This window comes from Lutra lutra, chromosome 10, assembly GCF_902655055.1.
Source record: "Lutra lutra chromosome 10, mLutLut1.2, whole genome shotgun sequence".
Taxonomy (NCBI): domain Eukaryota; kingdom Metazoa; phylum Chordata; class Mammalia; order Carnivora; family Mustelidae; genus Lutra; species Lutra lutra.
This window is the reverse complement of record NC_062287.1, coordinates 61,167,253-61,179,442: the sequence shown is the minus strand read 5'-3', so window position 1 is coordinate 61,179,442 and position 12,190 is coordinate 61,167,253. Positions and strand designations below refer to the sequence as shown.

The window sequence follows — 12,190 nt, the reverse complement described above, 5'->3', positions numbered from 1 at the left end:
TTTCCCTAAGGTTCAAGTCCTGATAGGGGCCTCTTTTTTCTTTTCAATTTATCAAAATGGCTTTATTTATTTATTTTTCAGATTTTTATTTAAATTCTAGTTAGCATGTTGTGTGATATTGGCTGCAGGTGTAGAGTTAAGTGATTCTTCACTTACATATAACACACAGTGCTCATCTCAAGTACCCTCCTTGATGGCCATTACCCATTTGGTGCATCCCCCACCCACCTCCCTCCATCAAACCTCAGTTTGTTCTCTATAATTAAGAGTCTCTTATGGTTTGCTTCCCTCTCTTTTTTTTTTCCTTCCCCTATATTCATCAGTTTTGTTTCTTAAATTCCACATAGGAGTGAAATCATATGGTATTTGTCTTTCTCTGATTTATTTTGCTTAGCAGAATACACTTTAGCTCCATCCATCTCATTGCAAATGGCAAGATTCCATTCTTTTTGATGGCTGAGTAATATTCCATTATATATATATATATATATATATATATACAGACATATATATATGACACACACACACACACACGCACACACTCACACACACACACACACACACACACACACACACACACACCACATCTTCTTTATCCATTCATTAATCAGTGAACATTTGGGCTCTTTCCATAATTTGCCTGTTGTTGATAATGCTGATATAAACATCAGGGTGCATGTGCCCCTTCAAATCAGTATTTTTGTGTCCCTTGGGTAAATACCTAGTGTTAGGGTATGGAGTCGACCACCCCTCAATTAGACAGAGAACACTCTCGATAATGCAAGTCACACAGCGAGGTTTATTTCCAGCTAGCTGGGGTCCAAGTATCCGCCCGGCGCAGCGGGTTTCAACAAGGACCCCGAGCACTCAAAGCCAAGGGTTTATATAATATTTTCAAGGCATTTTTTCATAGCTACATACATCTCTTGTGCCCCACTTTGACCGTTTAACTTTGGTTAACTTTTTGTCACCCTGGCGGTTAAGCGAGATTTAGGTTTAGAAGAACTTTCACCTTAACTACATTTCCTTCTGCCTCAGCCTCCCACAGTTTTGTGGTGGGGAGGGCGACCTTTGGCCTCAAGGAACTGAGCCATTTGTCTCTGGAAATTGGGCCACTGAAGAGATGGCCTTTTTGTTGTAAATCACCAGGACATTTGCAAACCAAAGGAGATTCTGGTCTAGCAGGATTGTGATCTCCGCAAGTTAACTATTTGTTTTTCTTCAACATTTGGTCCCTGTAGCACCATCACTTAACTGCCCTGGTGGTATATGGTTAAGTTGTTTCTTAGGGTTTAGCTACTTTCTGTCTCAAGTCACATACGCCCTGTGGGCTGGTTAGGGACGCTCACTAAAATGGCTTCCCGGCCTTCAGGATGGCCATTCTTATGCTAACCCACTCTTACAGTGCAAGGTGCCAGCTTTTGCTTTTCCAGGACTTGTTTTTTAAGTCCCCTGGGGAAGGGGAGCAGGGACAGTAAAGTAGGTCCTTACACTAGTAGTGCAATTGCTGGGTAGGGTAGTTCTATTTTTAACTTTTTAAAGAACATGACATGTTTTCCAGAGTGGCTTTCTCAGTTTGCATTCCCACCAATAGTGTAAGAGCATCCTAGGTTGGGCCCTCTTAATTCTTTGGGCTTTCTAGTCTCCTGACAGACCCTCCGATCAGTGTAAGGGCTGAGGGTCCTAAAAGTCCCCAAACATTGGGGGTAGTATGGAGTAAGCACCCTTACTTCATAATAGTGACTATATATTAGAATTGGGTTTATTAAGCTAAACCTACATATGGTGGAAGTAAAAACTGTGCTAGAAACACATTTGTTTATTTGTTTCCAAATCTTTTCATGTTTTACAAACCGCAAAGATTTTTTCAACCATTTTTTTTCACAGTGCCAGATTAATATTGCTTTATAGCATTTTATTGGTAAGGATATTGAAGTTCAAAGAGCTCTAAGTGAAATTGTCAGGTAAATCTTCCAAGCAAGGCCAGAGCCTGAATTTAAATGTAGATCTTATGACTCCAAGTTAGTTTCTCTTGCTACTAGATACTGATGAAATCCCAGATCATTTCAAGACATGAACTTCTTCTGACATGTGAATGAAGAGAAACTCCATGTGGAAAGAAATTATTCAAGGCAGTTACAGGGGCCACACCTTTTTGCAAACCTTTTTCTCCCTTTAGGAATTTTGTAATATCACTGTGGTTTAAATGTGAGTATTATGTTTTGTTTTGCTTTGTATTCTTCTTGTGGAAAAGTAGACATAGTTTTAGAAGCTTTGAACTATGCCTTCCAGTAGGTGTACAAATAGGAGTAATGGGGGAAATACAGTGTGATTGGCCTGTGTGGGAGTGCTGGAGTTTTACAAAAATATTTCCACTGTTTACTTCTGCTTTGATCTTATTATTATTTCCCTTAACTGTCATGGAAAATGCTCCTGGGGCAAAATGTCAATAGCTTTTAGGGTTAAGCATCCTTAGTACACGTTCTCTTATCTGTTTCGTCCTGACCCCATAGATAACAGGGTTAATTAAGAGCAGGGGGAACAACCACATACAGATTGGCCAGAAGAATGTGGGTGTAATGAGGGATGTTGTGGCCGAAGCGGTGTGTCATGAAGGAGAAGAGGGCTGGCAGGTAGAAAGCTAACATGACACAGACATGGGAGCCACATGTGCTGAGTGCCTTGAGCCGGGCATCCCAGGAGGGGAGGTAGAAGACTGCTCGGAGGATTTGGAAACAGGAGAACCCAATCACAGAAAGATCAATGTATCCTACTGAAAAAGCAATCAAGCCATAGACAATATTGACCCTAATATTGGCACAAGCCAACTTTGCCAAGCCCATGTGTTCACAGTAGGTGTGCAAGATAACCCGGGCACCACAGAAAGGCAATCTCAGGATGAGAAATATGAATGGAGTCACAAACACCAAGGTCCTGACATGATGACAATGTTCAGGATAGCTATCACCTTATTGGTGAGGATCATACTATACCTCAGGGGGTTGCAGATGGCAATATAGCGATCTATAGCCATGACCGTCAGCACCACAGACTCCAGGCCAGTACATATATGGATAGTGTACATCTGTGTGATGCAAGCACCTAACCCAATCTCCCTGAGATTGAACCAGAAAATACCCAGCATCTTGGGGATGGTGGCTGTGTAGAGGCCAAGGTCAGTGCAGGCCAACATGGCCAGGAAATAAAACATGGGTTGGTGGAGGCTGTGTTCAGTCTGGATCACAAATAGGATAGTGATGTTCCCCAGGAGCGCTATCAGATACACTGCAAAGAAGGGGAAGCCAATCCAGAGGTGCACATCTTCTAGCCCTGGAATCCCCACCAGAAGGAAGGAGGGAGGGTGGAACTGTGTATTGTTGGAATGCAGCATATCGCTAGGAGTTGGTTATAGACACATTTCTTGCAGGACTTTTCTTGTTTTCAGAGAGAGACCCTGGCTTCTTTCATAACATGTTGCCTATTTTCTGGAGAAACAGAAAATCCATTCTTTAATTCCATAATATAGCGGAGGAAACCTAGAGAGGCAATATGAGGCACAGTTAGAAAAACACTCTCACTTCAAAGTATTTGTCTGACCGACATAGAAAGTCATGTAGAACATTTCCAAATACAGCAAATTCCTGCATGTCTCCCATCTTTCTTCCCTTCAGTCTTTAAGGAAGAACCTGCACATGGCAAATATTTATTATTATTTGTGTCTGTTAATCAGGATATAAAGCATAAAGAAGAAGGTGTGTGTGTGTGTGTGTGTGTGTGTGTGTGTGTGTGTGTGTGTATGCACATGTGTAAAATATCACAGGACTGAGAATGAGATGGATGGTTCAGGGAAATGATACTTGCAAAGCAGACCTGAAAAATTAAGGAGATTCTATGTGGGAGGAAACCCCGTAAATGTGGAGGACTGGATAACTGGTGTTTGGATCTGAGCTAAGGAATGTAGACACATTGGGAGACCATTATGTGATTCTAGCGAAGTAATACCCCTCCTAGAACTACCAAGTCTTATCACTTACTGGGTTGTATTACATTCTCATTCCTGAACAGTTTAACACTGGTTGTTCCCAGAAATTTTAAAGGGCCTTTTGTGGTTTTTAAACTTCTTTTCTGCCTTCTTCACACTATATCATATTGATGGATAATCCTTCATGCAGCCTGGATAGTGATGATAGGTCTATCTTTCCTAAAGTTAGAGCAATACCAAGGCCAGATACTTGCCTCAATTTGGGAACAGTGTAGGTTATATTAAGGCTACAGCTAGTTTCCCTGATACAGTGATGGAAGCTAATGTTTTGAAGTTGGCAGCGGGCTTGTTTACTATAAGAGTGGAATCTATCTGGTGTGCCTTGTGGTTGAGTCAGGTTGTAACTGGCCCTGTGCCATGGACGTAATCTATAATATGGTAGATCCTGTGGGATTATCAGATGTGTGCAACCATTAGAAACTGTGCTGTTATTGGATATATTCTATGGGGTGCACTGTGCCATGGGTGGGATACCTACAGGGCCTGGGCTTGCTGCGTGTAGGCAGTGCTACATCTAAGGCAGTGCTGCATGTTTTGTCTTGGTATTTTTTTGAGTGCAATGGGTTCTAATATGGTGGTACCAATTTTAAAGAAATAAAATTCTCTTGACATGGCCTCTTGAGAGGCCTCAAGAACTGCTATGGATATGTCATTTGGATTGGCATTTGCTCATAGTGTGTCTAATTTTTTAAAAAATAATGTACTGTGGAGTTGCTTCCCAAAATGTGCTACAATCCTGCTGAAGGGGGGGAAATGTGTTATGAGGTGTTCACCCCCTTGGTTGTGTTGGTCCAGTTTTTTCCTTCTAATGGGGTCTGATCCCATGGAAGTCAGTACGCACACCATTCACCCCCCTCCAATGACACTTAACTAGATTCACCTTTCTATGCACCTCTACTCCCTGTCTGATATTTCATCTGTCAGAGAATTAATGTCATTTTGCTTTCTAATAAGAAGAAAAATAACTCGGTTTGTTAGGAAGAAAAATGTCTGGCCAACATTATACACCAAGTACTTGCTCAGGGCTTTGCAAGTATTATTTTCTATAAAAGTTAAAACAGGTCCAAGATTGGTACCACTATTGCCCACACTTAAAGAGGAGGAAAATGAGGCTCAGGCCAAGGGATTAAAAACTACATCCGAATTATATACTCTATGTTAATTAAAAAGAAACTATATCTGAATCAATAATTGCTTCTATTAATCATCAACTTTTAAAATATGTAAACTGGGAATGACAACTCTGATCATGTGGGCTGTTCTGAGAATTCAAAGTTGTAGACATGTGTCACCCCTACTCTGCCCTGCATAGATTCTACATAAATGTCAACACTGAGGAGAAGAGGTGGAGAAGGAGAAATATTTCCTGAGACCACCATTTTCTATGCCTCTTGCCACTTCCTGACATTAATTTCCTATTATTTCTCATGCAATGTATTTCTTATTTCTATTAACATGTAACATCTTTCCAGTTACAAATATTAGAAAATTTTGAATAAGTTTTTATTCATTCTAAGTACTTCTAAATAATTATTAAGCCCTGCTGCTTCTGTTTTTGAAATTTATACATATTTTTATTTCTTTCTTTAGTTAATCTATTTATTTGTTAGAGAGAGAGAGAGCATGAGCAGGGGAAGCTGCAGGCAGAGGGAGAAGCAGACTCCTCACCTAGCTGGGACCCCAATGAGGGACTTGATCCCAGGACCCTGGGATCATGACCTGAGCCAACGGCAGACACTTAACTGACTGAGCCACCCAGGTGTCCCTACATATTTATATTTCTATCTACATTTTTATTCATATTTTCTCCCTATTCTTATTTTTGTCAAGATACTTTGATTGACCAACATTGTGAAACTGACCTATTACTAATTGTCTTACTTGGTTTTTCAGTTTTTGTGTTTCCTCCCATGTGATGCTTCTAGAGGACCAACCACAAATACCAATATGATGATCATACCACTAAATGTGGAATGCAATTAGTATTAGTTAAAAATATTTAATTTCTCCATGGCTATTTTGAAAATTGAAGAAAAATAGAGGTTATATATCACAATAGTATTAATTAGGAAACCATAGAGAAAATTTTGTTGGTACAAAACTTAAACTACAGGGCTAACTGATTTAATCTATCAGTGAAATAGGAAGGAATAAGGAATATTTACCACAAGAATGCAATGGGAAAGAATTAGTGAAAGGAGCAAACTCGTGCTTAAGTTTAATTTTATGTATTCACTGGTTCCTGTGACATAAACACGGGTCTTTGTGACATGCAGCTTCCAACCCAATGATTGTTATTTCTAACCTTAAGACCATTAGCTTGTTTTAGAAATTATGTTTTCTAAAATGTTGTCTCTGGAGAATTATATTGTTCACTTATAATTTTAAACTTCTTGTTTAGGGATTTGAATTTATTTACTAACATTGTCATAATTAGCCAATTATCTCATAATGACTTAAATGTTCTTGTCATAATTAAGCTGAACAACTGAAAAATTGTGTAGGTTGTCCTGTGAGTGAAGAAAATAATTTCTGGACTTAAAGTATAAGCTAGCTTCTCCTTTTTAGTGAATGCACAAATAAAATAAAAATTATATTTTTATCAGATTCATTATCATAAGCAAGTGAAATCTCTGTCCTCTAGGGACATAACTATGACCTATAAGCCAGTTCTGACCCAGCACCTGTATTTGTAAGTAAAGGTTTTTTTTTTTTTTTTTCCAAATATGAGCATTCCCATTAATTTGCATGTTTTCTATGGTTGTTTCCACTGTACAATCGCAGAACTGAGCAGTTGTGATCAAGACCTCTGGCCAGCAAAGCTAAAAATTTGTATTCTCTCTCTCTTTAGAGAAAGTTTGCCATCTCTGATCTATAAGAATAAAACCAGAAATAATGCCCTATGTGAAAAAAGTCAATTATTTTATAAAATGGCACCAAAGACTCTTAAACACCAACTCTGACCTACCCATGTAGTCTTCTTACCTCCATGCCTCAGTCAAACTGAACTTCAGATTTTTTGCATAGTTTCATTTCCATGTCATTCTTCTTATTTCTCCCGATGAGGAAATCTTCCCTACTAGCTCCAGTCAGCAAAATATTTCTTAACCCAGATTTAAGGACATACTATCCAGAGAGCTTTCCCCAACTGGCTTATTTCAGGATTATTCTTTTTGGTATTTTTCCAGAGGTCTATTTATCTGTCATGTTAATTATCACTGATTATCAGTGGTTCTTAAGTCATGTCCCTGGGCCAGGAGTATTGGCATCATCTGATAATTTGTTATAAATGCAAATTCTTAGACACTACTCCAAATTCACTAAACCAATAACTCTGGGTGTGGGGCCCAATAAATGCTAATAAACCCTTCAGGTGATTCTGATGCTTGCTCCAGCCTGGAAAACTGGTAGATATCTACTACTGTAATTTCCTTGGGGTCAAAACCAATGTCATATTTATCTCCATGGTATCATGATACATGGTATAATGATAGGCAGTGATCATTAATTAGTGGAAGGCACTAATTAGCAAATGAAAGTTGAGTAGAAATAACAATCTTTCTTATTATTATATATAGTGTTTCAAATTGAATTCTATTGATAGAGTTATAGCATGGTGTGTAGAAGGAGGTTTGAGTTCTGTAGGGAAATCTACTTGTAAACAAGTCAATAAGGTAAGACTAATTCAAAGGAGAAATTGACCTTTCATGAGATTGCATCTGATACCTCCAATGATACAATGGAAGATCTAGAGCTGGAATAGCCCTTCTAAGTTAACCCACAATGAGGCAAGGAAGCCAGTTATTTGTATTCCTGTGGTATCTAGTCATTGTGTCTACATATCTACCCTGTGTGATGGGGCACAACTTTGGATGAGGTAGTTCCTTCCAGGAAGGAGTGCAGATGTGAACTCTCAGCATCTGATATCTCCAGCAGCTGAGGGATAGGGGATAGGCCTTCAAAAGCAGATCTCAGAGGGATACCATAGTATATACTACAGATGGCTTTGTGCCTTTGTTCTCCCTTGGCCTTATCTTATACTTTAGCCTTGGGAAACTTAGTCTTTCTTTACTTATTTTTCTGCATTTGAGCTTCACATCTCACTTTTTTGTTTGTTTGTTTGTTTGTTTGTTTTTCCTCCACTACAAATGTTCTCTTTTTTCTATGGTTGGGATAAAACTTTAATTTTCTATTGGCTGTGGGTTGGGGGAAACTGGAGGGGGAGACAAACCATGAAAGACTGTAGACTCTGAGAAGCAAACTGAGGGTTTTGGAGGGAAGAGAGAATTGGGGGTAGGGTGAGCCTGGTGGTGGGTATTACGGAGGGCACGTATTGCATGGAGCACTGGGTATGGTGTATAAATAATTAATTTTGGAACACTGAAATAAAATAAAATAAAATAAAAATTTTAAAAACTTGCTGCTGGCTGTGGCTTGGAATAAAATTCATGTTTATCCCTAATTCAACAAAAAATCCTTTGGTGATGCACTAGAAATAATGTTCACTCCCCAATGCAGCATGTATACAGATACACACACACACACACACACACACACACACACACACACACACACAGTTTAGTATATTGCAGTAAAGCTTACAGATTTTAGTCCATTGCAAGTAACTACTGTTTGAGAATGCATGCTCTGATTTTTTTTTTTTCTGGACTTGAGGCTGCATCCATGCAGACCTTATAATTCCAGCTTTCCCACTGCCTGGAGACTAGAAATAACTAAAGATAGTAACTGGTTGTGGCATGGCTACAACCAGGGAGTGATAAATTCTTCATCTATTAACATCCTTCTCATCTTCATGAAATCTTCTCTCTTAACTTTTTTTTTTAAATTTTGTTATTCTCTTATACATTCAGCTACACATCCCCTCAGCCATCTCTTACCAAAATGACTAGGAGGAGGAATGCCCAACAGAGGAAAAATTCAGAGACTATGCCCTCTCCATCAGAGCTATTGGATATGGACATATACAGAATGTCAGAAAGGGAATTCAGGCTAACAATTATCCAGGCAATGGCTAGGCTGGAGAAAACCGTTAATGACAAAATGAAATTGATTAGGGTAGAAGTGAAAGCTACCAGGGAAGATGGTAAAAATGCTATCAATGAGTTCTAATCTAATCTAAATTCTCTAGCAGCCAGGGTAACTGAGGCAGAAGATAGAATTAGTAATCTAGAGGACAAACTGATAGAGAAAAAGGATCAGGAGGAGGCCTAGAACAAACAGCTTAGAAGCCATGAAAACAGAATTAGGGAAATAAATGATGCTATGAAACATTTCAATGTCAGAATTATTGGAATTGCTGAGGGGGAGGAAAAGAAAGAAGACTAGAGGATATAGTTGAACAAATTCTCCAGGAAAATTTTCCCAATCTGGGAAATGGAACCAGCGTTCATGTCCTAGAGGTGGAAAGGTCTGCCCCCAAGATCATAGGATCTAGAAAGACCTCGAGACACCTGATTGTGAAAATGATGAATCATAATTTTAGACAGGAGCTCTTGAAAGCAGCTAGGGGGAAAAGAGTCATTACATACAGAGGAAGGCCCATCAGAATAACGTCAGACCTGTCCACAGGAACCTGGCAAGCCAGAAAGGGCTGGCAAGATGTATTCAGGGCACTAAATGAAAAAAAACATGCAGCCAAGAATACTTTATCCAGCAAGACTGACATTCAAAATGGATGGAGAGATAAAGAGCTTTCAAGAATGGCAGGGTTTAAAAGAGTATGTGACCACCAAGCTGGCACTACAATAAATATTAAAAGGGGTTCTATAAAAGAAGAAAGAACCCAAGAGTGTCATTGAACTGAAATTTATGGAGACAATCTATAGAAACAAGGACTTGACAGTAAACACGATATCAAAAAAATGTATCTCTTGATAATCACTCTCAAAGTGAGTGGCCTAAATGTTCCCATAAAATAGCACAGGGTTACAGATGGGATAAAACAACAGGACTCTCTTGGCTTTTAAAACACTTCTTCCTTCTGTTTTCCTTCTAACTCTCATAATACTCTTTGAAATGTGCTTGCTCCCATCTTCCTTCATTTTTCCTTTAAGCAGTATTTTGTCCTTGTCTGTAGGGTCTACTCACTCAGGTGCCTCCTAAGGATGATTCCATTCATTTTTCTAACTGCAAGTGCTACATCTTTTCCTGGTGATTCTCAAAAATATGTTTCTACAAGATTTCTTTCCAAATTCTCTATATATCTCCAGGTACTTTACAAGATGTCTCTCCCACATATAACTGAGGCCCATCTTATCCAACAAGCTCTGTAGTAAGTTGGTCACCTCTACTCTGAAATCTTTTCTGCTCCTTTTCTTCAATTTTGGGTAATGGTGCTATATACACATTATCCCAGGCAAGAGATCTTGGAGACATCCTTTTCTTTTCTCTTCTCTCTATTCTCTCATGCTTCAAATTCAGTCATCAATTCCTGACAATTCTCCATTTGAACACAATTAACTATAATTGGACAACTATGAGGTGCCTAGTATTAGTGTTTAATGTACTGGATGGCCAAAACCAAATCCAGGCCCTGCTTTCATGGGTCATGTAGTCTGATGGGAGAGAACATCATTAATCAAATATATTTAAATAAGTGAAAAGTAACAATTGGGCTCAAAGAAGAGTCACTGAGCCCTGCGAGGTTATTTAACCTGGCCAGGGTTCATAGTGAATGCTTTCCTGAGGAAGCATTAACTCAATTGATAGCTGAAGGCTAAGAATCCAGTAATAGTAAGTGGAAGAGAGGAGTAAGTGGAGAAAAATATTTCTAGTCAATGGGAAAGGTGGTACAAAAAACTAGGAGTGATGGGATTCTATAGGCCCTTGTGGTTAATTTCAAGTTTTTCTCTCTGTCCTAGAAACAACGAGAAGAAACTGTAGGATTATAAAGTGCAGTGTAACATGACCTGATTTGCATTTTAAAAAATCACTTTGGTTCACTGTCAAAAATGTATTATTAAAGGGCGCTTGGGTGGTTCAGTCGGCTAAGTGGCTGCCTTCGGCTCAGGTCATGATCCCAGAGTCCTGGGATCAAGCCCTGCATTGGGCTCCCTGCTAAGCGGAAAGCCTGCTTCACACTCCCCCCCACCTGCAGCTCTGCCTACTTGTGCTCTCTCTCTATCTCTCTGCCAAATAAATAAATAAGACCTTTTTAAAAATGTATTATTAAAGGCAGCAAGTGCATTTGTAGTCAGGTCAGTTAGAAGTTTATCGCAGACATCCAGGTTAGGGATGATGTTAGTGATGAAGATAGATTGTTATAGGTCAACTTTATAACTGTTTAATAGGGTTAGCCTTCAGAAACAGTTGTCAAATTTATTTTTCCTCCCCTTTACAACAACTGAGTAGAGTAAAACTTCCATAATCTTCTGTCTTAACTTTTTCTGTAATTCATCCCTCTTCACCAATGGCTCTTGGTATTTTTCCTTTTGAAAAACATGTATCTAATTAATATAATTCTGTTAATAAAATGTGACTATTAATAAATGTGACTGTTAATAAAGTTTAAGTAGTGATTCACATCCTAAGAGAAGGGAACAAGGGGCTCTGTGCAAGACTAGGGGAAAGGGATTGAGGACTCATACACAGTTTGAGAAGTCCTCCATTAACTCCTCATTCATGGCACTTAGGATGGGCAGGGGTATGGAGGTTATTTCACCTAGCTGGGTTTGTTGTATTATTCTTAAAATAAAAGATTAAGCTTATGTATCAAGGTTCTAAAATCTTATAGATTGTTACATGCTCTAATAACTTCTCCCAATCATTTGTTTTTTACCTTTTATATTTAATATCATTGGCAAACTTATCACTACTACCACCCTCTGCCCTCATCCATTATAGAAGTTCCCAGTTCTGAGTCCTTTAATTCATATTACAATTATTTTATAGAGTGCTTACTATCCACCAAGCATTGCTCCAGATGTGGGCATGCAGTAGGGATTGAGTTCAATTCCCCAATTTCATGGAGTTTAAATTCTAGTAATGCCAGAATTTTGCTTCTTGGTTTATATAAGGTTTCTGCTGTCATAGTTTTCCTTCCGTTCTTCTTAAGCCAGTCTTTATAGGGAAACTTTCCAAAATGTGCTTTGGTATTCTAAATATACTATGGATTCAGAATATTCCTGG

The 12,190-nt window shown here is 38.8% G+C and overlaps 1 protein-coding gene across 1 annotated transcript; it reads right to left on the bottom strand.

Moving 5' to 3' along the window:
• Positions 1 to 2,446: 2,446 nt before the first annotated feature.
• LOC125079057 (olfactory receptor 52E5-like) lies at positions 2,447 to 3,391 on the bottom strand. Its single transcript, XM_047692404.1, is given in 3 exon segments — positions 2,447 to 2,527; positions 2,529 to 2,941; positions 2,944 to 3,391. Coding segments are annotated over 3 exon segments (942 nt in total).
• Between the last annotated feature and the right edge of the window lie 8,799 nt (positions 3,392 to 12,190).